Genomic DNA, 27,296 nt, shown 5'->3' with positions numbered 1-27,296 from the left:
AAAACGTTTCCAAGAACCAAAGTACACCGTATTAAGTTCGATTATTGTTCATTGGCACACTTTTTGTGTTCTCTACGACGAGGTACAAACGATATGAAATAGAAGTGATCATAACATGGTTTCCTTCCTCATTTGATCTTGTGTTCCTTCGTGCTGCTAGTTGAAGTCTCTCTAGGCGGTCGCACAATGAGAATTGGACATTTCGCATGTTGGGCACAGTAGTCACTTACACTCCCTAAAAACGCCCTGTATATCCCAAACACCACAAATTGGTGAGTAGTCACACCCTGAAATGTTTTTTTTTTTGTTTTGTTTTGTTTAGACCTTAAGACCAAAATGGAAGTAACCTTTTGATCATGCCGAGTCCACGGCTACCAACCACAAGGAGATCAACGTGGGTTTGCTCGACAGCTTGGCATATCATCTCCTTAGGATCTCCTTCCAATATCATAGTCTCTGTCTTTACCTACAGCATATATATATATACACAAAAAAACTCAAATGCGAGATAGAAGACAATTCTAGGACGATTTTCACACATGTGTATACACATAGCGCACCATTTTGCCTCTGCATATCTCCAACGCCCGTGTGAATAAGTTGGTCGTACTCTCTTCTCTTGCTTTTCTCACTTGTTCGGGCACTGAATCTGTGGCATACACCGCCGAAGCTAAGAATTTTCAAAATCTCTCAATATTGTATATAATAATTTCCCATCTATTATAGGCATAGAGAATAAACGAAAAGATAAGGAAAAAGAGAGAAGCGTTGAATCTTCACCAGTTCCACCAGAAGGGTAGATATATTGAAGGTACGTTGGATGAACATGAACCAACGTAAGTAAACCGCCTTCTTGACCAGTTTCCGGTTCGGCGCTAATAACATCTCTGAGATGTTCCACTACCCATTGCAACGCATCGAAGCTGTTCTTGCTTTCATCAATCGCAACCATCACTTTCAACTTTTTCTTGTGCTTTTCAACCGCTGTCTCAGCTGCAGTCTCGTCTACACCACTCGCATCAACGTAAGTCTCCATTTTTTGTTTTCTTCTGTAAGTATTTTTTGGTTTCTTATTCGGGTTTAGCCAACTACACTTTTGATATGCATGTACATATAACTTATCATATCTTATGTACGAAATGCTAGTATATGAATACTGAGTAGGTGGTAGATGGAGAGTGTTAACAGATGTGTATGATGGATTTTGGATCGACACATCACATGTCAGCGACACGTATCTTGCTTCTAACGTAGACAACTGTTTATTCACATTGGAGGGATCGGAGGGCTTTAAAGCTTTGAAGCTAAACGCTAAAATATACACTTTTGATTAATTGATTAAACATCAAGTTTGGTTCAGTTACTATAACGAACTTATTTTATTTTGATTAGATCGTAGTGCGGTTTAGTTTGATTCAATATAATTTTGGTTCGATTACAATATTGTGAGAAAAGAGAGAGAGAAAAAAACCTGAACCCGACTAATTTCGGTTTGAGTCAAAATAGGGCCCATTAAGATATGGTTTGGTTGATCTCGAGACTCATATATATATGGAATGGTGAAAGCTTTCAATATTTTATGTCCTTAATTAGCAAACCCTATACCACAACTGGATTTGTAAGCAACATTATACTTGGGAGGGAATTAGGGTTTCTATTACTTTTTCTTGCTCTGGCGATAACTTTTTGATGATGCTATCAGGTTCGAAGATGCAAGAGACATTCACTTGGAATTTGGAAAAATTCTCATCTTTGCTAGATGAAGAGTACCGCTACTCTCCCCCCTTCACGGTCGTCGGCTGCAATTGGTAAAACCGAGAAAACGATATTTTATTTTTTTGTGTGGAATTATTTTTTGATTCTAAGATATGTGTGTGTGTGACTTTGCTTTGGAACAGGCGTCTTCTTGCTTACCCAAGAGGAGTTATGAATGATCGTTCTTATGGATACTTTTCCGTGTATCTTTATCTTGCGCCTGGATCTTTGCCACAAGGATGGAGAAGAGAAGTCAAGTATCGCATCACTCTTGTCAATGTTAACCCTCAATGTAACAAAGTATTAGGTAATCTTATAATGTGTTTCTGCTATATATGCCTGATGATTCCTTCTAATTATCTTTTTGATTTCTCAAAACTATGAATGCTGCCTCGTGATCCTTATCATCATATATATGATCTCAGTTTTATGTATATAGTAGAATCTCTCTAAATAATTCTGTTTTCTTGGAAATAATGACAGGAGAGCAATGCTTTCTCGATGCAAAGGTTTATATCAGTGGTTTTGAAGAGTTCATGCACCTTGACCAACTTCGTAATAAATGGGAAGGGTTTTTGGTGAATGACAGGCTCACTATCGTCGCTGAAGTAGACGTTCTACCAGTCTATGTTGTTGTACCACTAAATAGCGAACCTTTGAAGAAAGTTGTGATTGCATCGTCTCTGAGTTCCAAAGAAGCTTCTGTCAAGGGGGACTCTCCTTGTCATGATCAAGTGGCGGCGCAAGAAACTACTGATAATGCTGCAGCATCTCAAGACAAGTTAGATAATAATGATGATGACGCCTCCGAAGATGGTACTGATGAATATTATGTTCCTAACGGATCCGAAGAGAGTTCAGATGATGATTCTTATGATGATGATGATGACGCATCTGAAGAGAGTTCGGATGATGATGATGATGACGACGCATCTCAAGAGAGTTCGGATGATGATGATGCATCCCAAGAGGATGGAGATGATGATGATGATGCATCCCAAGAGGATAAAGATGATGATGAATCCCAAGAGGATAAAGATGATGATGCTTCATCTCCTGTTGTTAATGATGATGTTGGAGGTAGTGGCATTAGTCCTTTGAACCAATTGAATGCCTTAGAGGATCTCTCTCTTAAGGAAGAAAATCATGGTTGTAATACTGTGGTGGCCGTGGCTGAGACTGATCAGGTTTCCAACGGTGAAGTTGATGATGCATTTAACGAAGATGTTGATAGTGATCAGGCTTCATCTCTCGTTTTGAATGATAGTGCTAGAAACGTCGCAAGTACTATATACCAAATGTTGTCTCAGACAATGGAAACTAGTGTTAGGGGTCCTAAAACCTTGGCACCTGTTGTTACCGAGACTTGTGATAATATACTCATGGAGATTCAACCAGGGAAGGAAACAATGGACATCAATGGTTTTGAGGTTGTTTCTTCCAAGGTAAGAACGTGATACATCTTCTATTGTTGTATTCTTTGTAATTTAAGGTAGAAAGTATATGTTTTTGTCTGTTTCCGAATCCCCAAAGATTGCTCTCTTTCTCATATATATATGTTTTGTGCATGTGTGTTTCATTCGCAGGTGGAATCTGTGAGACGTATATTCGAAAGACACCCAGACATTGCTGTAGAGTTTCGTGCAAAGAACCAGCATCTGAGGAACGCGTGCATGAACTTCCTGCTTAGCCTAATCGAGACGATGTGCCAGTCACTCGAGGAGCTCTCAAATGAAGATCTTGTCGAGTCAGACATTGCGTTGACATACTTGAGAGATGCAGGGTTTAAGGTGGACTGGTTGGAGAAGAAGCTGGACCAACTAAAGGAAAAGAAGGAGGAAGAGCAGTCTGGTTTGGCTAGGCTCCATGAAATAGAGGAAAATCTAATGAATCTGGAGAAGAAGTGGGCAGAACTGGATGCTCTTGCGGACAAGGAGAAAAAAGAGTTGAAGTCCACTAGAAGTGCTCTGTCTTTCGATGATCTTGTTTGATGGCTTGAGTTGTTTTAGGCATTTTTGGTGTTCTGATATCTTATTTTCTCCATTGGTTCAACTCAGTTATTGACGACAAACTAAATAACATGCTCTTGTGTTCCTTACTTAGTTCGTGCTAGTAGTTGAGGGAAGTTAATTGGCTTTTGAATATTCGACGTATTCATGGTTTACCAATCCGAACTTAGTTTGGGTGGGTAAATCGTGGTTCGGTTTTGTTTGATTGAATTTTATTTTGGTTCAGATTTAAAGATTGGTCGATTAATTCCAAATTTCAAGGAAAATTTTAAAAAACAACCGATTTAGAGTTTGGTCTCAAAATACAAGAACCGATTTAATTTCGATAAGTCGGCTTGAAATACATGGTTTGGTTTGGTTTATCTCGGTTCTAGAGACATCTTCTTCTTCTTCTTCTTCCACTAAACCCTTTTTATCAGACTCGATTTGAAAGCACACTATTGCGATTTATGTGTTGATATACGACGAACTTCAGCATCCGAATCAGTGGTTAGGGGTATTATTGAATTTGTGTTCATTTCGTTGCTCTCGCGATATAACTTTATCAGCATTGTATCAAATGAGTGAGCTAATGGAGAAGAAATTTACTTGGGTTTCGAGAAAATTAACAACTGTGCTAGATGATAAGTGTTACTCTCACCCCTTCAAGCTCGCCGGCTGCGATTGGTAAATAAAGTAACAATTTTTTTTTCCCTTTTGTGGTGGATTTTGATTTGTTTTTGTTTTGAAATTTGTATATATATATATATATAGGCGTCTTCTTGCTTCTCCCAGGGGATGTAACAACAGTTACTTGTCCTTGTATCTGGAACTTGATGATCCTGCTTCTTTGCCATCAGGATGGAGAAGAGATGTGAAATTGCGCCTCACTCTTGTCGATAAGGGTTGGCGTAGATCCAACAAAGCATTAGGTGATTGTTTTCTTTTACTCTCATTGCTTTTTGTTTCCTGACGATTGCAAGAGAGTCTTTGTGATATGCGTGTTACATTTTCTCACAAGTAGGTTTCATCTAAGCTCTTTGATCTCCTCGTGGTCTGTAATGTTTATCATATTATCTCATTTTTATGGTTTTTGGGAAAAGTTTGATTTTTTTCCAAGTCTCTATATTCATTTGCAGTATGGTTAGATCACTTGATGAGACCAAATTTTCTCCTTCTGCTTTTCTGGACATGACAGGAGGGCAATATAGTTTTGATGCAAAGAATCACAGTTGGGGTTTTGAAGAGTTCTTGCCCCTTGATAAACTTCTTGATCCATGTGAGAGATATATGGTGAGTTACAGACTCATTATCCTCGCTGAAGTACAAGTTCTTCCGGCTATTGTTGTACCAGAGGAACCTGTCAAGATTATTGAACCTCTGAGCAGTAAAGAAGGAAATCAAGTCTCTGACACATCGTTCAGCAAATCTCAGGGGCATTCTTCTTGCCAAGTGGCGGAAGCTACTGAGTATGCATCTAAAGAGAATTTTGATGATGATGATGATGCATCTGAAGAGGGTATGGATGATGATGATGCATTTGATGAGGGTTCAGATGAAGATGATGCATCTGTAGAGGGTTCACGTAGATGATGATGATGATGATGCGTCATCTCCTGTTTCAGATGATGGAGGGATGGACATAAGTTCTTTGAGCCAATCAAATGCTTCGGAGGATGTTTCTCGTTCAGTGGGAATTTATGGAATAAGCTCTACCAGTGTGGCAGCTGACACTGAGTTTTCCAACTCTGATAATGATGATGCACCTAAAGAAGATGTCGATGATGATACTTCATCTTTTGTTTCAAATGATAGTGCTAGAAACCGGAGTTCCCTAGACCAGGTTAAGTCCTTGGAGGATGCCTCTCAGACAGCTGACAATGGTGGTAGGGGGCTTACCATGGCATCTGTTACTGGGACTTCTGATAATATGCTTACGGAGACTCGACCAGTAAAGGAAACGATGGACGTCAATGGGTTTGGGGTTTTCTCTTCCCAGGTAAGAGCTGGACTCATCTTCGGTTATTAGATAGAAATATCTAAAGTGAATAATAAATATAACAGTCTTGTTCCTAATATAGTTCGCTTTGTTCTTGCTAGCAGGTTGAATCGGTAAGCCATATCTTCAAAAGACACCCAGACATGGCTATAGGCTTCCGTCCAAAGAACCAACAGATCAGAAGAGCTTACATGGGTGCACTCCTTAGCCTCATCAAGATGCTGTGCCAGTCACCAGAGAAGCTCTCAGAGGATGATCTAAGCAATGCTGATGACACACTTGTTGATTTGATTGATGCTGGCTTTATGTTGGATTGGCTGAAGACAAAGCTGGATGAGGTCTCTCAGAAGAAAAAGATAGAGCAGGGTAGTGGGGCCCGGATACAAACAATGGAGGAACAGTTGCAGAAGCTGAAGCGATTGTTCTTGGATCTTGAATCTCAGCTGCAGAAGGAAAAAGTGGAGGCTTTGGTTGCGAGAGCTCCTCTCTCGTTCAACGATGTTGTTTGCTGATTTGTTAGGATTATTGTGGCCTTGTTAGGTGACTCTTCGTTTTCTTTTAATGCCTAAGAACAAGTCTCAAGTTCATATTCTTTGAGTCTTGTTGTCGAATGGGACTGAGTAGTGAAATTAACCTGAAATGTAACTATTTCAAAACTTGTGAACAACTAAAGTGTACACGTCTGAGGATTTAAGTTTTGCAGGATTTGGACCATAACTCCATTTTCTCTGCTTTTGGGGATTCAAGGTTTGCTTTTACTCTGCTACAAAATAAATACAGGGAAGGATTCACAGGCAGGAGTGGAGGAGATGGAGACTAGAGTATACTCTAGCTTAGATCATATTTCCTAAGCGATATTATAAAAACTCTTCTTGGGAATCAATGATAGAGAAAAGTAATTCTTGGGAATCAACAAAAGAAAAGAAAAAGCGACTTGTTTTCTTCCAATAAGGTCATTCCCACTCCTGTTTGTCCCTTCAAATTTCATAATACTAATTTGAATGCTTTCTTTTATTTATAAAATCGGGTTTGAAGGGTAATCCTTTAACCATTCATCCTCTAATCTTTAACCTCTTTAGACTCTGTTCTTTTTAAAAAAGAGTGCTATAAGTACAGTTAAAAATTGTTATTGAGAGTGTTGATAATATGCCTTTTAGTGAACTTTGATGGGGAAGAAGAAAGTTAATCAGAAGGTCGTCTGGGTGATAAAAAATGTCTCCTCTTTGCAATCTGAGGAAATATTTACTGATCCATTTGTAATTGGTGGCTGCAAATGGTAAGAAGATAATGATGTATATATATTTTTCTTTTCCTGTTGATTTGGGGGATATAAGTTTATTTGATATATTCTCCGGAGTTGTCCTTATTCTTCTTAACTTGGTTTTTCTTTCGGACAGGAAACTTCTAGCATCCTGTCTCCAGCAATATGACGTCGAATACTTGTCTCTTTATCTGGGGCTTGCTGCTGATTGTGAATCATTGACGTTTGAATGGAGAAGAAAAGTCTATTTCCGCATTACAGTAGTAAACCAACTTTCGAAAAAGCTCTCAGTATGGGAAGGTGATTCTTTTTATGGTTGATCACTACTTGGTTCATTTCTGCATTGAAGTTCGATCCAGTGGTGCATAGTTCTTGTTGTGCTTAAATCTGGTGTGTACATTATTAAGCAATGGGATCAAATCCATTTTGTGATGTTACAGAAACAAAGCATTGGTTTGATGGGATTCCTCCTCGGTACAATTGGGGTTTTGCATCCATGATACCCCTTACTGAACTTCTCGCAGAAAACAACGGGTTTGTGGTAAATGGAGAACTCATGATTGTAGCTGAAATAAAGGTCTTATCTGTTATTGGCGGATTAGATGTATCAGTGGAATCCGAAAAGGCATCCAAAATGCTGCTGACCAAGACAAAAGAAAGCTTGGATGTCAATGCGTTTCAAATTCTTCCTTCACAGGTAGGCTTGGGCCGGATCCGGATATCCGGCCTTTTCTAGGATATCCGTATCCGGCTATCCCGGATATTACTTATTATATGAATTTTGGAACTAGCTAGTTCTAATTGTTGAACTTAGGTTTGCTAAAGAGCGTATTTGTTTGCTAGGAAGAACCATTGATCACATTCACATCAATGGAGAAGCAAGTTGGAAAGGAGTTCGTGTGGGTGCTTCAAAACTTCTCCTTTAATTCTGACAAGTGTTATTCTGATCCATTCGTGATCGAAAGGCCTCGAATGGTATTCAATAAAAAAAAAACTTTTCTTGCAAATATTTCAATAAAAAAAAATTTCTTGTCGGTTCTGGTGATTCATATTAATTTCTTTCGTGGTTTTTCTCCGGTAGGCATCTTCTTGCTGAATGTGACCTTGTGTTTTTGTATCTGTCTCTGTGCATTGCTGATTGTCAATCATTGCCTTCTGAAGCTCTAAAAGTTCGCTTAAAGATAGTAAATCAACTATCTGAAAACCTATCCATATTGAAAGGTGAGATTTCAGTTTTATAGTGTTCTCTCGTTTGATTTAATTTTTTTTTCTTCCTCCCAAGTCATTGTAAGTTATTATAGTACAAGAACACATATACATTCACTTCAATGGGAATATATGTTATGTGACTTGTTTTGGGATCGAGTCATATGATGTTGCTCCAAGATGTTTGATTTTGATGTCAGAGTTTTCCAAGTTTCTTGTCCAAAATTCATGGTTTTAGATTTAATATCTTCTCATTGGATGAAAAAATTATCTTGGCATGCTACAGAGTCAGAGCTTTGCTTTGATGAGCAGTCTCCTTCCTGTGGTTATGCAATTTCCTCAGAGGTCCTTGCGGAAGACGGTGGATTTTTGGTAAATGGAGAGCTAATGATTGTTGCTGAGGTTCTCGGCACATCAGATGTCTTTGATGATTTCATTCCCCTGAGAAAGTTAGAGGTCAATGGGTTTCATGTTCATCCTTCTCAGGTAAGAGAAGTTAAGATTAGATCTCAACACTGTATTCTTTGTTTTTAAGAAAATCTCAAACCTGAATACATTAAGTTTCCATTAACTTTTATGATATGGTTTATATATTTTTTCATTTGCAGGTACAATCTGTGAAGCGTATATTTGAAAGACACCCTGACATTGCAGTACAATTCCGTGCAAAGAACCAACATCTGAGGACTACATTTATGAATTTCCTTACCAGCTTAATCGAGACGCTGTACCAGCCACTTGAGGAGCTCTCCAATGAAGATCTGGTGGAAGCAGACATTGCACTAACATACTTGAAAGATGTGGGATTTAAGGTGGATTGGTTGGAGGGGAAGCTGAACAAAGTAAAAGAAAAGAAAGAGAAAGAGCGGTCTTGTGAGGCCCGCGTGAAAGAATTGGAGGTACAGCTTCATGATTTGAATCTCAAGTTCGAGATGGAGAAGGCAGAGTTGTCGGCCACCAGAACTCCTCTCTCCTTTGATGATGTTGTTTGATCATTCTTGTTTTAAGATAAAGAGTATTTCTTAATGAACTCTTATGTATTTCCGAAGTTGTCACTTTGTGCGGAGAAAAGTCTTTTGCGGCTGATTTATCAATGTTTCAGCTACCAAATTTGTTAGATCTCGTTGCAGAATTCTCACATGGTATGAATCTTGATGGCAAAGTAATCTTGAGACTGTGACTGAACCTATTAAATGTTACGTAGACTCCTTTTAACATAAATTGCCATTTCCATCATTTAATTCGTAGTTATGACTAATTTATCCAAGGCTGTTCATATTCTCCATCCATAAGGCATTAATTGACTGGCTCCTGTAAAGAGTTCAGGAGTCATTCAAAGGATTATTTTACTCTCACAGAATGCTACACCTTCTTAACCTAATCTCCTTAACTAGATAAGATCACATATAGCTTCTTCTTTCTTTCTTTCTTTTTTTGCCTCAGATCTGTGTGTGTGTGTGGGGGATAATCATTCAAGGGTTTTAGGATTAAAGCTTTTGGTATATCGACCGATGGCAAAGCAAGTTAGTAAGAGGTTCGCTTGGGTGATAAAGGACTTCTCCTCTTTGCAATGTGACAAGTGTTATTCTGTTCCAGTTATGATAGGTGACTGCAAATGGTAAGAACTAGTTATTTTTTCAAGCGTGTTTCTATCTATTTTTTAATTTAGATATAGAATATAATCATCCATGGTTTGTGATGACTTGTTTTTCTTCAGGCGTCTTTGTGCCTTTCCCAAGGGAAGAAATGATAATTATTTGTGTCTGTATCTCGATGTTGTTGATTTCGATTCATTGCCTTCTGGCTGGAGAAGATACGTGAAATTTCGGTTAAATATAGTAAAACAGGTTGTGGGAGAACAGTCAGTGATTAAAGGTGATTCTTAAACTTCACTCTGCTGCTAACTAACTAGTTGATTTCAAATTTCAGTGTTCCTTGTCAGATAAATTAAGTTGTGAACACTAATGTCTAAGTACTAGTAATTTTTTTTTTCTTTCTGGTTTAATGTTTATGTCAAGTAGTAGTACTTTTGTTCGATCTTGGCTAACTATTTGGAACGAATTAAATTGCTAGAAACGCATGGCTGGTATGATCAGAAGCATTTGGGATGGGGTTTTTCAGATATGCTTGACCTTACCAAACTTCATGATGAGAAGGAAAGGTTTCTGGTAAATGGAGAACTCATGATTGTTGCAGATGTAGAAGTTCTTCAAGTTATTGGCACATCAGAGGAACCTGAAGAGGCGTACGAACCACTAACCAAGATGAAGAAGCTAGATGATGGTGCCGAGTTTAGTGATTCACTCAACCAAACTCAACAAGTGAAGGAAAGCATTGAGGTCAACGGTTTTCAAGTTCTTCCTTCACAGGTAAATTAAAAAACACTTAAGATTAATGGTGCAAAATTCTTGTTACTTCACAAGAGGTTGCTCTCTCTCTCTCTCTCTCTCTCTGTATCCTTTTCCTTCCTTTTATCTTTTTCACTCGCAGGTGGAATATGTGAGCCGTGTATTTGAAAGACATCCAGACATGGCAGTAGAATTCCTTGCAAGGAACCTACATCTGAGGAAAATATGCATGAATTTTCTGCTAGGCTTAATCGAGACGATGTGCCAGTCACTTGAGGAGCTCTCAAATGAAGATCTTGTCGAATCAGACATTGCTTTAACATACTTGAGAAATGCAGGGTTTAAGGTGCATTGGTTGGAGAAGAAGCTGGACATACTAAAGGAAAAGAAGGAGGAAGAGCAGTCTGGTTTGGCCAGGATCCATGAAATAGAGGAAAATCTAACGATTTTGGAGAGAAAGCGGGCAGAACTGGATGCTCTTGCTGACGAGGAGCATAAAGAGTTGAAGGCCACCAGAAGTGCTCTGTCTTTTGATGATATTGTTTGCTGAATTGAGTTGTTTAGGCATTTTGGTGTTCTGATATCTTATTTTTCTCCGTTGGTTTGTTTAATTGAACTTCTGTCAGTATTGAACTTATGACTAGCACCTGAGGCGATTACTTGACGTAGCGTTCTGATATCTTATTTTCTCCTTTGGTTTGTTTAATTGAACTTCTGTCAGTATTGAACTTATGACTAGCACCTGAGGCGATTACTTGACGTAGCGTTCTGATATCTTATTTTCTCCTTTGGTTTGTTTAATTGAACTTCTGTCAGTATTGAACTTATGACTAGCACCTGAGGCGATTACTTGACGTAGCTCCTTCAACATTATTTAATTCGTAATTTTGGCTGATTATCAAGTCACGAGGACTTAAGGCTGTTCAAATTCCCCCATGACATAACTCTTTTTTCTCTGTTTCTTGAAAGCATCTCTAGGACCAAGACTGTTTTCATTGGCGCACATCAATCAAGAATCATGCATTTTCATCATTATAGCTATCTGTTGCAGATAAAATCCCCTCGAAAGACACAACTTCATCACCGACTCTGTAAGGTAAGCATAGCTTTTTTTTTTCCCTCCGTTTCTGTCTTTTGAAGAGATTTTATATAGTATGATTAGGGATTTTGTGTGTGACGAAATCCTTAAATTTTTCTTCATGTCTTGTAGTTTGATCAGGAAGATTCTTTTATTACATCAATGACCAAGCAAGTTGGTAAGAAGTTCGCTTGGGTAATAAAGAACTTTTCCTCTTTGCAATGTGACAAGTGTTATTCTGTTCCAGTCCAGATCGGTGACTGCAAATGGTAAAAAGAAAATTTCCTTCGTAAAATGTTTTTGTCGATTTGAAATACAAAGGATATGTCATCCATGGTTTTGTTGACTCGTCTCTTCTTGTTTTCTTCAGGCGTCTTCTTGCCTATCCCAAGGGAAACAACTGTGATCACTTGTCTCTGTTTCTGGAAGTTGCTGATGTTGAATCACTGCCTTCTGGATGGAGAAGATACGTAAAACTTCGGCTATCTGTAGTAAAACAGGTTTCAGAAGAACACTCAGTACTGAGAGGTGATTCTCACTTCAGTATTCTAACTAGTTGATATATTTAATTGAATGATGTTTCAGCTAAGTCAGTAAGATATACAAAGTAACCATCGTTTAAAGTAGGATTGCTAATTACTGATTGTAGACAAAAAGTATATATTTCATTAATTTTTAACTGAGAGGTATAAGGTGTGCATTTATGCTGTGCTGTATAAGGTTTGTTTGGAGTTTTCTCTAGGGTATTTAAGGGATGTGATTGATTTAGTTTAGTAAATTGTTTTTGCCAATTTGTTAACACTGATGTTAAGTCAACCAAGAATTATTGCAGAAACACATCGCTGCTTTGATCAGGAGGTGTGGGGCTGGGGTTTCTTATATATGCTTCCCCTTACCAAACTTCATGCCGAAGAGGAAGGGTTTCTAGTAAATGGAGAACTCATGATTGTTGCTGAGGTAGATGCTCTTGAAGTAATTGACCAATTAGATGGGTCAGAGGAATCTGAAGACCCAACGACCCAACCTCTAAAAAAGATTAAGCCTAATGATGATGGTACGGTGACTTGTTATTTGCTTGGAGATGCTTCACCAGGAAATGAAAGCATGAAGGTCAATGGATTTCAAGTTCTTCCTTCACAGGTAAGAAAAACTCAAGAATGCTGCAAACATCTTGTTACTTTACTAGAACCGATATCATATATGTATTGCGCATCTTTGTTTTTTCTCTCACTTGCAGGTTGAATCTGTGAGACTTATATTTGAAAGACACCCTGACATTGCATCAGAGTTCCGTGCAAAGAACCAATATCTGAGGAAAGCATGCATGAATTTCCTGCTCAGCATTGTTGAGACGCTGTGCCAGCCACTGCAAGAGCTCTCCAATGAAGATCTGGTGGAAGCAGACATAGCGCTTACATACTTGAAAGATGCGAGATTTAATGTGGACTGGTTGGAGAAGAAGCTGGACCAAGTCAGAGATAAAAAGGAAAAAGAGCTAACTTGTTTGGCCAAGCTCCAAGAAACAGGGGAAACTTTACTGATCTTGAAGCAAAAGTGTACAGATCTAGATGCTCTAATGGAGACTGAAATGGCAGAGTTGTCGGCTACGAGAACCCCTCTATCATTCGATGATGTTGTTTGATAACTTGAGTTGTTAGGCATTTGGTGTTCTGATATTCTATCATCTTTCTTGGGTTTCAAAATAAGAGTTGCTCTCGTAAGGTAATTGAACTTAAGTTTGAAGTACCACTTTTGTGAAGAATTATATTGACGCTATTGTCTATCAAATTTTCAGCTACCAAATTTGATTTCGCATTTTGTTTCTTGACGACAAATTAATTTCCTTGCATCGGAAGCAAAGATCTGTTCCTATGTGAATGAGTGCTATGTGGTTTAAACCTTATAGGTATCCAATATCTTGAAGATAATTAAGTAACCTCTATGTGCTAAATAGAGAGGTAGCACTTGAAGAGCCATGGCTCGTGGCTCGACGTAGACTCCTTTAATATTCATTGATATTGCCATATTTTGATTCTAAGTCATGCAGAATAAACACGTTGATGTAAGGCTGTTTGCATCCGCACGTCTCTCGAGATGCATGCTTTTTTTCTTTTCTTTATATATCTACCTATCGCAGGAAGAAACTCATTCTAAAGACAACTCCCTCCCGAATCTGTAAGTATAGCCAAGTTTAACTCTGTTTCTTTTCTGCATCACTGTATGTTTTGTTTATGTATTTTCTTTATAAATTCTTCACGCACCTGCACTCATGAATAATGTTCAAGAAATCAAAAACAGTATCAACTTCTGTTCCAACTGATTCAGATTAGATTCTTTCTACCTTTCTATGCTGCAGTACTACCATTTTAGCTTTCTCTTGAATCTCTTGAATCCTGTTCGATACTGACCATTGTTACTTATTAGATTTTCTGAAGCTGAGTCCATAGTGGAATCTTAGTTTTTATTTTTTGATTTTGTTTCTGGAGTGTGTGTTCTACCTGCATAAGATTATCAATTTCGGTGTTTGACATTTAGTGAAATGGTTTTTGTACTCTTCAGGTTCTGATATATCATATATCAATGGCGAAGCAAGTTGATAAGAAGTTTGGTTGGGTGATAAAAGATTTCTCTTCTTTACAATCTGAGAAGTGTTGTTCTGTTCCAGTCTTGATCAGCGACTGCAAATGGTAAGTAATTGACTGTTTTGTCTATATTTATTTTAGTGATATTATTTATGGTTTTGGTGATTTATTCCTTTGAGTTTTCTTGCAGGCGTATTCTTGCAGGCGTATTCTTGCATTTCCCAAAGGAAACAACAGTGATTACTTTTCTCTCTATCTGGACGTTGCTGATTTTGAATCATTGCCTTGTGGATGGAGAGGAATCGTGAACTTCCGCCTGACTATAGTAAATCACCTTTCCAAAAAGCTCTCCATATTGAAAGGTCACTATTACCAATCTCTGCATTTTGTTGAATAGTCCTGGCCTGTGTCAGAGATAAAACATTTTTACTGAAGTCATCATTCTACTTAATTTGGATTATATGTTACAGAAACAGAGCATTGTTTTGATGGCAAGTCAACCACATGGGGTTTTCCAGCAATGCTTCCTCTTTCCAAACTTCATGACAAAGATGGTGGATTTCTTTTAAATGGAGAAGCCATGATTGTTGCGGAGTTGGATGTTTTGGAAGTCATTGGCACATTAAATGCATCAGAAAAGACTGAAGATGCATCAGAACTTGTGAGCAAGAAAAAAGAGATTGATGGTCTTGAGTCTAATGATTTGCTCAAGAAAACTTCACCACTGAAGGAAACCAACAATGTCAATGGGACTAAACAGGTAAGATAACTACAAGAATTGGTTCTAAGATTGTATTTGTGGTCTGTTTGTAAGTCATCGAAAGACTTAATGATGTTTTCACTTGCAGGTTTCTGTGAAATTCAGTCCAAAGAACAAACTTATATGGATAGGATTCCTGATTACAGTCGTCTTACTAATCTGTGCTTACGGCGCGGCGCAGGACGAACTCTTGGCTGCAAGAATGAAAATTTCTATTTTAGAGAAAATGTTGCAGAAGTGATCAGACCTTAAAGCTTTCCTTGGATGAAGCCGTTTAATGCTCTTTGATTAGGCCATTTGCATTGGTATTTTTGGTTTGTTCGCTCTGTCATTGTTTCAAGATAGACTCCGATATCTTCTTGTAAGGTGTGAAACCAACTCGTCGTTTAATTTGGTTTAGACCGGTTTGTTTTTATTTTTATCTGGCTCGGATTACGGTTTTTGACTTGTTTTGAAAATTTTCAAATTCATCTTTTTCCTTAAAAAAATTGTAACCCTAAATACAGTACAGTACTATGGCTGTTGTGTCGATTGATCTAGGGTTTAGTTGTTTTCTTTGCTCTCACTGTTCGATAGCGAATCCTAGATCCTTCAGCATATTTTAATGGGCGAGCAACATACTCAAGTTTGCAGTTATGTTTCGTTATAATATCTATCTTTGGGGAGTTTTCTCATGGATAGGATTCACATGAATGTTAACGATAAGTCGATAAAGTAACGTAACCTCTCTAAGGCCTAAGCACTTGATAAAGTACTCCTTTAATGTTCATTGGTATTGCCATTAATTTAAATACGTAATTATGTCCGAGTACCATCAAGTCGCGATGAGTCAAGGCTGTTCATATTCTCGCACCTCTTTCGAGATTCATTATTATATTCGACTTCATAATTTTACCTCTTGCAGTACCACAGAACTCCCTTGCTGGCTCGGTAAATAAAGCCGCTTTTTTCTCTGTTTCTAGGGTGTGACTGGTTCAAACGTTGCGGTTGTGGTTGTGGTTGCGGGAGATTGCGGAAGCGGACGATTGCGGTTTCAAGCATTATTAAACGTTTTAAACGACTGATTTAGCGGTTTAAAATTGGTGCGTTTGCGGGAGGTTTACGACTGGTTGACCAATGGGTACAATAGCGGTTGGAACATAATAAATGTGATATATAATATATAAATGTTTAAAAACATAAAAAAATTTAATTAAATTTGATTTATAATTTAAATTTATTAAAAAATACTAAAATAATTATTTCAAAAAACAAATAAATTTTATATTGAAATACTTATTCCTTTATGCATTTGGCTTTTCACCAAAAATTTAATCAAGTAATTTGATAAATGACAAAACATATGCTTTAGATCGTAGATCTTTTCTCTTTTCTCTTAGATCGTGGGTCAGTAGTTGCATCGGTAGGAATGGTTAAGTGAGAGTTGAGAATAGTCACTGGTGATTTGTTTTAATATTTTTTACAAATAATCTTATTTAAAAAAAAATTCTGATGAAATATTATAGTATTTAGATTTTTTGAACTTATGTGGGATGTGTCATTAAATTTACATCAAGTTTTCCGGGTTATTGTTAATTGGAATATTATTTTCTTCTAATTGTTTATTTTATAATCTCTATAATCGTATCCGTACTTCATTTTCTCCCATCCTTAATGAGTAAAATGGTTAGATAGAAGATATAACACAAAAGAATTTCATTATCATTGATTTCTTTTAAGTTTTTTTATATATATAAAAAAAATCCAACCGCAATTGCCCGCAACCGCAAACGCTTGCAGAAAGCAGCTTTTGGAATTCAGTGGTTTGAAGCGGTTGGGAGCGATTAGGAGCGATTAGGAGCGTTTTATGTGATTGGTTCCAATCGCTAGCAACGCCTACCTCCCTCAAATTATCCTCTTCATGCAAGCATTCTGTCTAACAAATGTATATTAATTCGAAATTATGGCAGAGTATCAAGTCACGAGGGACAAAGATGGTTCTCATTCGCGCACATACTTCGAGACTCTCATCATTTTTCGTCATATATATCTATTATACGTTGGAGGTAGGAGGATTCTCTCAAAAGACATAACACCCTTGCCGTCTCTGCAGGTAAGCATAGCTTCTTCTTTTTTTTTTCCTCAGCTGCTCTTCTGCAACACTGACTTCGGTTGGATTTGTGTGTGTGATGATCACTCAAATGGTAAAAAGGATTTTTTTTTTTTCTTTTTTTCTTTTCTTCAGGTCTTGTAGTTTGATTAGGAGTAAGCTTTTGGTATATCAATCGATGGCAAAGCAAGTTGGTAAGAGATTCGCTTGGGTGATTAAGGACTTCTTGTCTTTGCAATGTGATTGGTGTTATTCTGCACCAGTCCTGATTGGTGATTGCAAATGGTAAAAAGAAAATTATTTTTTCATGTGTTTTTCTTTGTTAATTTCTTTTATTTAGATTTAAGGATGAGGATCTATCATATTTATGTCATCCATGGTTATTGATGACTTGTTTTTCTTCAGGCGTCTTTGTGCTTTTCCCAAGGGAAGAAACGTTAATTACATGTCCCTGTTTCTGGAAGCTGTTGATTTTGAATCATTGCCTTCTGGATGGAGGAGATACGTTAAAATTCGGCTAACAATAGTAAAACAGGTTTCTGAAGAACAATCGGTTATACGAGGTGATTCCTTACTTCATTATGCTAACTGCTTCTTTCAAAATTTTTCAGTGGCCCTTAAATGTCATTAACATATTTACTACAGCATAACCATTTTAGATAGATGTTTCATTACATACATCTTGTAAATCTTGTTAAAATGTGCTGTAACAGGGTTTGTATGTGGCGCTATGTTTATTGTTTTAGTTCTGTCGTTATTTTGGAACACTAATGTCAACTGTTAAGTAGTAGTTTGTTCGATCTTAGCTAATTTTTGGGAATCAAATTCCAGAAATGCATCGCTGGTTTGATCAGGAGCAACTGGTCTGGGGTTTTCCATTTATGCTTTCCCTTACCAAACTTCAAGATGAGAAGCATAAGTTTCTTATAAGTGGAGAACTCATGATTGTTGCAGATGTAGAAGTTCTTGAAGTTATTGGCACATTCGATGAAACAGAGGAGGAGATTGTAGAGGCATCCGAACCACAAATCACGATGAAGCTAGATGATGGTGCGAAGTCTAGCATTGATATCAATGGGTTTCAAGTTCTTCCTTTACAGGTACGTAAGAAACTTCTTCTTACTTCACAAGAGGCAAGAACATGTCTTTGTTTGTTTCAAAGATTTCTCTCTGTTTTCTTTATACTTCCCTAACCTTTTTAGCACTCGCAGGTGGAATCAGTGAGACGTATATTTGAAAAACACCCAGACATTGCAATAGGATTCTACGTAAAGAACCAACATCTGAGGAAAACATTCATGAATTTCCTGGTTAACGTAATCGAGACGCTGTGCCAGCCACTTGAGGAGCTCTCAAATGAAGATATTGTGGAAGCAGATATTGCGCTGACATACGTGAAAGATGCGGGGTTTAAGGTGGATTGGTTGGAGAAGAAGCTGGAGGCAATAAAAGAAAAGAAGGTGAAAGAGCAGTCTGGTTTGGCCCAGCTCCAAGAAATGGAGGACAACTTGCTGAAACTGAAGCAAAGTTGTTCAGACCTGGATGCTCTAGTCGAGAAGAAGAAGGCAGAGTTGTCGGTTACTAGAAGTCCGCTGTCATTCGACGATATTCTTGTTTGATAACTTGAGTTCTTAACTATGCTGTTATTGTTCTTTTGTATCGACACAGCATCACATATGTAATGGACGGAACCAAACCAAACTGTTTAAAAGCAGTGGAGGGAGACTCGTTTTTGAACATTTTAAAGTTAAAAAGGCTTTTTTTTTTTTGGGTTTAGAATTGAGTTTGGTTCAAATTGTGGTTTAGTATTTAGATCGGTTTAGTTTGATTCGGATTTTTAAATTTGGTCGGTTTAAGCCGACTTGATTTCAACAGTTCCGGTTAGTTTGGTATAAAATAAGAATCAGAATAAGGGTTTTTGTGAGTTCGTTTCTATCAGTGGAGACTTCAGGATCAGTTTTTAGGGTTTTTTTTGTGTGGAGGTTTGGCGATAACCTTTCTTCATTATCGTATTAATGGGTGAGCAAACGGAGAAGAGATTCACAGTGTCTTTGTATTATACATCGTATTCGCAAGACGAGAGATGCAACTCTATCCCCTTCTCCTTCGCCGGATACTATTGGTAATAAAAGGGTGAAACGATTACAGAACCTTTCTGTCTCTCGGTTTTTTTTTTTGTTGTAGAATCTTAACAATTTTCAGATGGGTTTTGTTTTGTAAAGGCGTGTTGTTACTTTTCCGAAGGGAAATAGGAGTGATGGTTACATGTCCTTGTATCTTCATCTTTGCCTTCAGGATGGAAAAGAGAAGTGAAATATAGCTTAACTCTTGTGAATAAGGGTCAGGGCAAATCAAACCAATCATTAGGTAACTATTTTCATTCATATACTCCGCTCCTTGCTTGGTTGACGATATATTGCAAGCTATTCTTGGGGGACTCTCTTAGCTATGAAAAGATTTCATCTTTGTGGTCATTAGCGCTTCTGTAGTATAGAATCTCTATATCTGTTGAGTATATATATATATATATATATATATATACATATATTTTTTTGTTTATGATTAGATCACTTGATGCGGCAAATTTGTCTCCTTTTCTGTTTATGTGGCAGGAGGGAAATGTCCTTTTTGATGTAAAGAATAATGGTTGGGGTAGTAAAAAGTTTGTGTCACTTACCAAACTTTTTGACAAGGATGAAGGATTTGTGGTGGATAACAAACTCACTGTCCTCGCTGAATTAGACGTTTTACCAGCAGAACCTGTGAAGGTTGCTGATACTTTGAGCAGCAAAGGAGGAAACCAAGCTTCTGATGCATCTGTCAGTAAATCTCAGGGGGTCTCTTCTTGTCAAGTGGCGCAAAAAACTGAGATTGCATCTAAAGAGGATTTAGATTAAGATGACGCATCTGAAGAGGGTTCGGATGATGATGCAACGTCTGAAGTGGGTTCAGATGATGATGCAACGTCTGAAGAAGGTTCAGATGTTGATGATGCATCCGAAGAGGATGCGAATGATGATGGTGATAGGCCATATTCTGAGCCCTCTTCAGACGCTTCTCATATAGTAGGAAATCATGGTAGTAACAGTGTGGCAGCTGAGACTGAGGTTTCAGATGGTGACAATGATGATGCACCTAAAGATAATGTTGATGATGAGGCTTCATCTCATGTTTCGAATGATAGTGCTGTAAATGGAAGCTCTCTAGACCAAGAGAAGTCCTTGGAGGATGCCTCTCAGACAGTAGAAATTGGTGGTAGGGGGCTTAACACTGTGGCATCTGTTACTGGGACGTCTGAAAAAATGCTTATGGAGATTCAACCAGGAAAGGAAACAATGGATGTCATCAATGGGTTTGAGGTTTTTTCTTCCCAGGTAAGAACAAGATCGATCTTCTTATTGTTATTAGAGAGATGGTTCTAACTGGAAACTGAATGTGACAATCTCGTTCTCAATNATTTCATCTTTGTGGTCATTAGCGCTTCTGTAGTATAGAATCTCTATATCTGTTGAGTATATATATATATATATATATATATATACATATATTTTTTTGTTTATGATTAGATCACTTGATGCGGCAAATTTGTCTCCTTTTCTGTTTATGTGGCAGGAGGGAAATGTCCTTTTTGATGTAAAGAATAATGGTTGGGGTAGTAAAAAGTTTGTGTCACTTACCAAACTTTTTGACAAGGATGAAGGATTTGTGGTGGATAACAAACTCACTGTCCTCGCTGAATTAGACGTTTTACCAGCAGAACCTGTGAAGGTTGCTGATACTTTGAGCAGCAAAGGAGGAAACCAAGCTTCTGATGCATCTGTCAGTAAATCTCAGGGGGTCTCTTCTTGTCAAGTGGCGCAAAAAACTGAGATTGCATCTAAAGAGGATTTAGATTAAGATGACGCATCTGAAGAGGGTTCGGATGATGATGCAACGTCTGAAGTGGGTTCAGATGATGATGCAACGTCTGAAGAAGGTTCAGATGTTGATGATGCATCCGAAGAGGATGCGAATGATGATGGTGATAGGCCATATTCTGAGCCCTCTTCAGACGCTTCTCATATAGTAGGAAATCATGGTAGTAACAGTGTGGCAGCTGAGACTGAGGTTTCAGATGGTGACAATGATGATGCACCTAAAGATAATGTTGATGATGAGGCTTCATCTCATGTTTCGAATGATAGTGCTGTAAATGGAAGCTCTCTAGACCAAGAGAAGTCCTTGGAGGATGCCTCTCAGACAGTAGAAATTGGTGGTAGGGGGCTTAACACTGTGGCATCTGTTACTGGGACGTCTGAAAAAATGCTTATGGAGATTCAACCAGGAAAGGAAACAATGGATGTCATCAATGGGTTTGAGGTTTTTTCTTCCCAGGTAAGAACAAGATCGATCTTCTTATTGTTATTAGAGAGATGGTTCTAACTGGAAACTGAATGTGACAATCTCGTTCTCAATATTAGTTTATTTTGTTCTTGCTAGCAGGTAGAATCCATAAGCCATATCTTCAAAAGACACCCAGACTTAGCTATAGACTTCCGTCCAAAGAACCAACATATCAGTAGATGTTACATGGATGCACTCCTTAGCCTCATCGAGATGATGTGCCAGTCACCAGAGAAGCTCTCTGAGAATGATCTGAGCAATGCAGAGGACACACTAGTTGATCTGACTGATGTCGGCTTTAAGTTGGATTGGCTAGAGACAAAGCTGGTCGAGATCTCTAGAAAGAAGAAGATGGAGCAGGGTAGTAAGGCCCGGCTACAAACGATGGAGGAACAGTTGCAGAAGTTGAAAGAGATGTTCTTGGATCTTGAATCTCAGCTGCACTAGGAAAAGGTTGAGGCTTTGGCTGCGAGAGCTCCTCTCTCGTTTGCTGATTCTTGTAGCCTTACAATTGGTCAATCCTTGTCTTTTGATGTCTCGGAATATACTCCCTCCGTTTCAAAATATAGGATGTTTTAACTAAAACACGCAGATTAAGAAGTCTTTACTTTTAACAAGTTCAACCAATCAGAAACAATACTGCATAATATAAAATACCTCCTACTTACTTACTCATTACTTCATTTTAGTGCTACATATAAAATTATGTACTCATAATGACAATTTGGAAGCAATGTATATGTATCGTGAGATGTTGCAGATTCAGAGTTTTGTGTCAATGAAAAGTCCCCTACTTGTCGTTATCGAATCGGATTCATCCGCTCCAGCCATCTTGAAGAACATGGCGGATTTATTAAAGATGGGAAACTAAAGATTGTTTTCAAGGTTAGTCATGTTTATAAAGCTACTGAACAATTATAGGAAACGTAAGATTAGTACTTGACTAAAGTAGTAAAGTATATAACTTGAAATTAATTTCAAACCTCAATATGTGAGCAACATCGTGTGTTCTACAATTAAGGTTTTGTTGTTGATATCGTGTGTTCACCTTTGGTCCTTGACAGGTAGGATCAGTGAAGCGTAAACTTGAAAAACACCATGGCATTGCATCAGAAATTCGTCCGACAAAACAATGTCGGAGGACAACATACATGAATGCTCTCCTCGGACAAATTGAGACGTTGTGCCAGTTTCCTGGGAATATCTCTGATGATGATCTAGAAGAAGCATCTTCCGTAGTGTCAAATGCCGCAAAGGGAGGCCTTGTAGTAGATTGGTTAGAGAAGAGGCTCGAGGAAGTAAAGGTAAAGAATAAGAAAGTGGCCACTGCTAAGGCTCGGTTGCAACAAATTGACGAAGAGTTGCAGAAACTCATTCAGAAAATAGGTTGATCTGCAGGATCTTCAATCAGAAATGTTCCTCACTCGTCTGATGTTCTTAAATTGTCAAAAACTTTTGTTTGATTCTAAACTTGGTTAGTTGCTGTGTCTTGGCTCAGTTCTTCTTTAAACTTTGGATGATGAATTATCGTATTTCTAATTTTCATGTAGTAATGTTGTAATGGAGTGAGAGTCCCTTGGTTTTGGTAAACAATTAGTTCTAAAATAAGTTAACTTGATGAAGAAGTAATTGCTCTGCATCTGAACAGAGAGTGCTCTGTATCTTTGGTCAGTGGAGGAGGATTCCCCTGAACTTTGAGTCATAAAGTCGCCATATTCCTGGCATCATCATCACCAACTTCTGCTTGTGGGAGACAATACTACATGCTCATCAGTCATCACCCTCCGGAGACATTGATTTAAAGTGTTTTGCTCAGATTCTTAACAAGCAGAAAGATTGATTGATATTCACTAAAACGATCTTGAGAATGCAACGAACATCAAACGAGGTTGGCAAGATATTCGAAATTAAAAAAAAAAAAGAGATTGTGCTGGTATAACTACAGACAAGAAGATCTTAAGAATTGATGAACATCCCATTCAAGTTGTGTAACATCTTTCCAATAAATACGAGACATATCTATATAAAGAAGTTTAACATTTTTGTTCAAAAAAAAATCAAACTAAAAGTTGAGGAATAATCACCGAAAGTTGAGGAATAAAATCAAACTAAAAGTTGAGGAATAATCACCGAATGAATAATCACTTTTAGTTTGATTTTATATTTGGTGTTCTGGCTCAGAATGTACATACTCTTCTTTAAACTTTATAATTATTGTTTGTCATTATATTTTCTAACGGAGTCCCTTGGTTTTGGTGAACAACTGATTCATATGTCGAAACAAGTGTGATGAATATTGTGATCTTGTCTTGATGACTCTCTCTCTCTCTCTTGTCACATGGATCACGGATATGTATGTACATTTTAAACCTTGCATTATGCTTATGTGAGAATAACGGACAAGAAGATGGACAGATGGAGATGAGGAACTGTTCTACTGTATTAATCTTAGCCGAATACACCATGTTATATATATAAAATCTATGAGATATATGCAATCCCTTGCATATAGGAGCTAAACTCTAATTAACCTTTGATCATATCCAAACTAATTTATCCGAATAGTAAAAGTGTTTAGATTCACAACCTAAATTTTGCACAAGGAAATTTTGGAAACTGAGTGACAAGAGAAACAACAGAGTATGAATATCCTTGTACATTACCTATTTACCGATTTCTAATCATCATGTTTGGGGAAACTATTGATCATTTTAACTTATATATAAGCCAATAGTTACTCTAGCTTTAAAATCATGTTTCCTTAGCGATATATAGAAGTGATTCACTTTCCTATTCGAAATATATTTGCATTCATGTCTCTCTCTCTCTCTTTTCTCTCCTAGCTAGATCTTTTGAAGTAGTGCTACAGGGTAAAAGTTCAGAGTCTAAAACCTTTTTTCCCCTTAGTCTCTGTTGTCTTAGAACAAACTTTCATATACTATTTTCAAGGTTAGTTTACGATTTTAAAGTGTTTAGTTCGACCTTGACATGGAGGCTAAGTGTTACTAGTGGAATATAATTTAAAATTAAGATTTACTGCCTTTGAATTTATAGTCTAACTTAGTTAGAGTCCATAGTGAAATTTTAGGTTTGGTTTTTATTTTGTTACTCGAGATGTGTTTCCACTGGTGTATATATATAATGTGATCAATTTGGATGTATGAAATTGTTTTAAAGGTACGTAGTTTGGTTACTAGGAGTCTGTAATGGGGAGTACTGAAGAATTAGTTGATTACAAAAAAGAAGCTGATGATAACAAGTTCACTTGGGTGATTAAGAATTTCTCCTCTTTGCCATATGATAAAGTCTATTCCAGTCCATTCGTGATTGGTTGCTGCAAATGGTACATTAGTAAATAAAAGACTAGTTGCTTTCTCTAACTGTTTTAGTCCAATTTAAGTTTCATGAGGACATCCACTTTTGTTGATTGTGTTTTTGCTTGCAGGCATCTTCTGGCCTATCCCAAGGGAAATAAGTTTAATAATAGTTTGTCTCTGTATCTTGTGGTTGATGATTCTAGATCATTGCCTAGTGGATGGAAAAGATACGCGCAGTTCTCCTTAACTATAGTGAACCAACAAACGGAAAAACTCTCCCAACGAGGAGGTGATTTTTTTTCTAAACTCGCTAATGTGACTTGTGCTGCTACTGCAAGATTCTTGTTATATATGCATTGTGTGCTTTGTTAGTTTTGACTAGAGTTCTATTTTTCTTGAACAGAGAAACAACACTGGTTTAATCAGAGAAACCTTGGCTCGGGTTTTACATCCATGATCCCACTTCCCAACCTTCATGCCAAACACGGTGGATTTCTTGTGAACGGAGAAGTCAAGATTGTTGTGGAGATAGATGTTCTTGAAGTCATTGGAAAGTTAGATGTATCAGAAGAATCTGAAGAGGAAAACCAACCTCTTAAAAAGATAAAGCTAGATGATGATAACGATGCAGTCTCTATTGATTTTCTCAATGAGACTTCACCAGTAATGGAAAGCATTGATGTCAACGGGTTTCAAGTTCTTCCATCACAGGTAAGAAGACTTAAGATTAGTGCTCAACCCTTTGTCATTTCTATAAATAGTCTTGATCATATGTGTTTACACACTATATAGTGTTTCTCTCTAATTTGTTTTTTCAAAAAAAAAACAGAGAAGTTGACTATAACCAAACTGAGTCTTTCAGCTTCAGCTTTTGGATTTATGTAAAAGAGATTTCCTAATTTTGTAATTTTAAAAATTATATTTAGTTTGTTTATATTAAATCCTAAACTTACTCAACTATAAATACTTAATTTATTTCCTGTTAAATAAGTCAACATTCAACTAAATTTTTATATTAAGCAAAAACGTAAAAGGAAAAATATTTATTTTTATTTTGAATAGTAATTAATTTAGTTGTCGAATATGCTTTTTAGTCAAAGCCAAATCAAATTAGCATTTTTACTCTTTTTTTTTAAAGAGATTTCCTAATTAAACTCCTCGAGATGGTTGTTTGATTCTCCGATTCACGAGTTGTTGTGTGTGGCACTCGGGTTCTAGGGTTTTTCTTTGCTTCATGTTCCTCCTGCTAGGTTGACAGCTAATTAGAAACATCGTCAAAATCCATGGGGAAACCACAACTTGCTAAGAAGATCACTTGGGCGATTAAGAATTTCTCATCTTCGGAAACTGGGAAAATTTGTTCTGATCCATTCGTCGTCGGTGGATGCAAGTGGTTAGGTTTTTTCATATGTTTATCGTCCATGTAGATTTGGGTGTTAATTAGTATCCTTCACATGTGTGTTGCTGATTCTTTTTTTAACATATTGTTTCATGCAGGCGTTTAATTGTCCATCCCAAGGGAAATAACGCTGATTATTTGTTTATGTATTTGGAAGTAGCTGATTATGAATCATTGTCACCTGGATGGAGAAGACACGTTTGTTATCTCCTCAATATTGTTAATCAAAATGCTGTTAAACGTTCCAAACAAAACGGTCTGTTTTATTTCTTCCCACTACTCTTAAATATATGTTGTCTCCAATTTATTTCAGTGACGGACAGTATCATAAAACACAAGACTGCTGTTTCTGTCAACCAATATGGTTTTTGCAAGTCTAGTAGTCCTTTTACAAGTTTTGTTGATGTTTTCAATCGATCCACAGAAGCATTGTTCAGGTGTAGCTAGTGCTTTATTTGGGTGTTAGCTAGTGAACTGATTATATAGATTCTGTCGTCGTTTGTGATTTTTACAGAAGAAGAAAAGTGGTTTGATGTGCGGTCTCCCCGCTGGGGTCGTCTGTCCATGTTTCCACTAAATGAAATCAGTGCCAGAGATAGCGGATTCGTGGTTAATGGAGAACTCAAAATTGTTGCTGAGATAGAGGTTCTTGAAGTTATTGGAAGCTTAGATGTATCAGAGGAAACTTCAACAATTATGGAAACTACGGATTTTAATGGCTTTCAACTTCTTCCCTCACAGGTAAGAAATTAAGAATGCTACAAACCCTTTTTGTGTAGAAACATTCAGCTATATGGATATATATATATATACTTTAAACTTCTGTTTTCACTCTCAGGTGGGATTTGTGAGCCATATCTTTGAAAGACACCCAGAGATTGCATCTGAAATGCGTTTAAAGAACCCAAATCTTAGGACAGGTTACATGAGTTTGTTACTCAGTCTGATTGAGACTCTGCGCCAGTCCCCTAACGAGCTCCACAAGACTGAGATAGACGAGGCATTTGCTGCACTCAGATCCATGACTGATGCTGGATTTAAGGTTGATTGGTTGGCGAAGAAACTTGTTGAGCTGTCGGAAAAGAAGCAGAAAGAGGAGGCTGGTGGAACTCGGATGCAAGAAATCAAAGA

At 37.5% G+C, this 27,296-nt stretch overlaps 10 protein-coding genes across 16 annotated transcripts; 9 read left to right on the top strand and 1 right to left on the bottom strand.

The window, feature by feature from the left end:
* On the bottom strand, nt 3–1,134 carry LOC104781757 (universal stress protein YxiE-like). 2 transcript variants are annotated; one of them, XM_010506498.2, is made up of 4 exons: nt 781–1,134; nt 561–649; nt 348–466; nt 3–246 (listed from the first exon to the last, which is right to left on the bottom strand). In XM_010506498.2, the coding sequence occupies exons 1-4, from the start codon at nt 1,034–1,036 to the stop codon at nt 129–131; spliced, it is 582 nt and encodes a 193-aa protein (XP_010504800.1). In that variant the 5' UTR covers nt 1,037–1,134; the 3' UTR covers nt 3–128. The 2 variants fall into 2 exon arrangements, with proteins under 2 accessions (XP_010504800.1, XP_010504799.1); XM_010506497.2 differs by having other exon boundaries at nt 561–670; nt 781–1,121.
* On the top strand, nt 1,709–3,833 carry LOC104781754 (MATH domain and coiled-coil domain-containing protein At3g58440-like). Its single transcript, XM_019244863.1, has 6 exons — nt 1,709–1,808; nt 1,899–2,062; nt 2,239–2,442; nt 2,656–2,758; nt 2,843–3,200; nt 3,342–3,833. The coding sequence occupies exons 1-6, from the start codon at nt 1,711–1,713 to the stop codon at nt 3,744–3,746; spliced, it is 1,332 nt and encodes a 443-aa protein (XP_019100408.1). The 5' UTR covers nt 1,709–1,710; the 3' UTR covers nt 3,747–3,833.
* On the top strand, nt 4,200–6,647 carry LOC104781753 (MATH domain and coiled-coil domain-containing protein At3g58440-like). 4 transcript variants are annotated; one of them, XM_010506491.2, is made up of 5 exons: nt 4,200–4,430; nt 4,518–4,675; nt 4,942–5,742; nt 5,847–6,282; nt 6,446–6,647. In XM_010506491.2, exons 3-4 carry the CDS (start codon nt 5,380–5,382, stop codon nt 6,252–6,254), a joined length of 771 nt encoding a protein of 256 aa, XP_010504793.1. In that variant the 5' UTR covers nt 4,200–4,430; nt 4,518–4,675; nt 4,942–5,379; the 3' UTR covers nt 6,255–6,282; nt 6,446–6,647. The 4 variants fall into 4 exon arrangements, with proteins under 4 accessions (XP_010504793.1, XP_010504794.1, XP_010504792.1 ...); XM_010506492.2 differs by lacking the exon at nt 6,446–6,647 and having other exon boundaries at nt 4,604–4,675; nt 5,847–6,437; XM_010506490.2 differs by lacking the exon at nt 6,446–6,647 and having other exon boundaries at nt 5,847–6,437.
* Nucleotides 6,909–9,285, top strand: LOC104781752 (MATH domain and coiled-coil domain-containing protein At3g58340-like). Its single transcript, XM_019244193.1, has 7 exons — nt 6,909–7,018; nt 7,140–7,303; nt 7,444–7,700; nt 7,847–7,978; nt 8,062–8,224; nt 8,496–8,695; nt 8,818–9,285. The coding sequence occupies exons 1-7, from the start codon at nt 6,909–6,911 to the stop codon at nt 9,199–9,201; spliced, it is 1,410 nt and encodes a 469-aa protein (XP_019099738.1). The 3' UTR covers nt 9,202–9,285.
* On the top strand, nt 9,529–11,568 carry LOC104784157 (MATH domain and coiled-coil domain-containing protein At3g58410-like). Its single transcript, XM_010509218.2, has 4 exons — nt 9,529–9,827; nt 9,927–10,084; nt 10,283–10,578; nt 10,700–11,568. Exons 1-4 carry the CDS (start codon nt 9,721–9,723, stop codon nt 11,105–11,107), a joined length of 969 nt encoding a protein of 322 aa, XP_010507520.2. The 5' UTR covers nt 9,529–9,720; the 3' UTR covers nt 11,108–11,568.
* LOC104784156 (MATH domain and coiled-coil domain-containing protein At3g58410-like) lies at nt 11,783–13,277 on the top strand. 3 transcript variants are annotated; one of them, XM_019244332.1, is made up of 4 exons: nt 11,783–11,904; nt 12,006–12,135; nt 12,491–12,775; nt 12,873–13,277. In XM_019244332.1, exons 1-4 carry the CDS (start codon nt 11,798–11,800, stop codon nt 13,275–13,277), a joined length of 927 nt encoding a protein of 308 aa, XP_019099877.1. In that variant the 5' UTR covers nt 11,783–11,797. The 3 variants fall into 3 exon arrangements, with proteins under 3 accessions (XP_019099877.1, XP_010507519.1, XP_019099876.1); XM_010509217.1 differs by having other exon boundaries at nt 11,798–11,904; nt 12,006–12,163; nt 12,468–12,775; XM_019244331.1 differs by lacking the exons at nt 11,783–11,904; nt 12,006–12,135 and having other exon boundaries at nt 12,502–12,638; nt 12,720–12,775.
* Nucleotides 14,216–15,218, top strand: LOC104784155 (MATH domain and coiled-coil domain-containing protein At3g58340). The gene is made up of 4 exons (XM_010509216.1): nt 14,216–14,322; nt 14,422–14,579; nt 14,688–14,977; nt 15,066–15,218. Exons 1-4 carry the CDS (start codon nt 14,216–14,218, stop codon nt 15,216–15,218), a joined length of 708 nt encoding a protein of 235 aa, XP_010507518.1.
* Nucleotides 17,245–18,685, top strand: LOC104784153 (MATH domain and coiled-coil domain-containing protein At3g58410-like). Its single transcript, XM_010509215.1, has 4 exons — nt 17,245–17,351; nt 17,472–17,629; nt 17,898–18,166; nt 18,278–18,685. The coding sequence occupies exons 1-4, from the start codon at nt 17,245–17,247 to the stop codon at nt 18,683–18,685; spliced, it is 942 nt and encodes a 313-aa protein (XP_010507517.1).
* Nucleotides 24,656–25,604, top strand: LOC104784151 (MATH domain and coiled-coil domain-containing protein At3g58370-like). The gene is made up of 5 exons (XM_019244192.1): nt 24,656–24,792; nt 24,895–25,055; nt 25,164–25,336; nt 25,418–25,477; nt 25,596–25,604. Exons 1-5 carry the CDS (start codon nt 24,656–24,658, stop codon nt 25,602–25,604), a joined length of 540 nt encoding a protein of 179 aa, XP_019099737.1.
* LOC109132534 (MATH domain and coiled-coil domain-containing protein At3g58360-like) lies at nt 26,050–27,288 on the top strand (the record flags this gene model as incomplete). The annotated part of the gene is made up of 4 exons (XM_019244191.1): nt 26,050–26,159; nt 26,264–26,421; nt 26,680–26,906; nt 27,004–27,288. Coding segments are annotated over exons 1-4 (780 nt in total), but the record flags the coding sequence as incomplete, so codon positions are not given.

This window comes from Camelina sativa, chromosome 4, assembly GCF_000633955.1.
Source record: "Camelina sativa cultivar DH55 chromosome 4, Cs, whole genome shotgun sequence".
NCBI classification, from domain to species: domain Eukaryota; kingdom Viridiplantae; phylum Streptophyta; class Magnoliopsida; order Brassicales; family Brassicaceae; genus Camelina; species Camelina sativa.
Note: the sequence above shows the minus strand (reverse complement) of the source record. Positions and strands in the feature narration are given on the sequence as shown.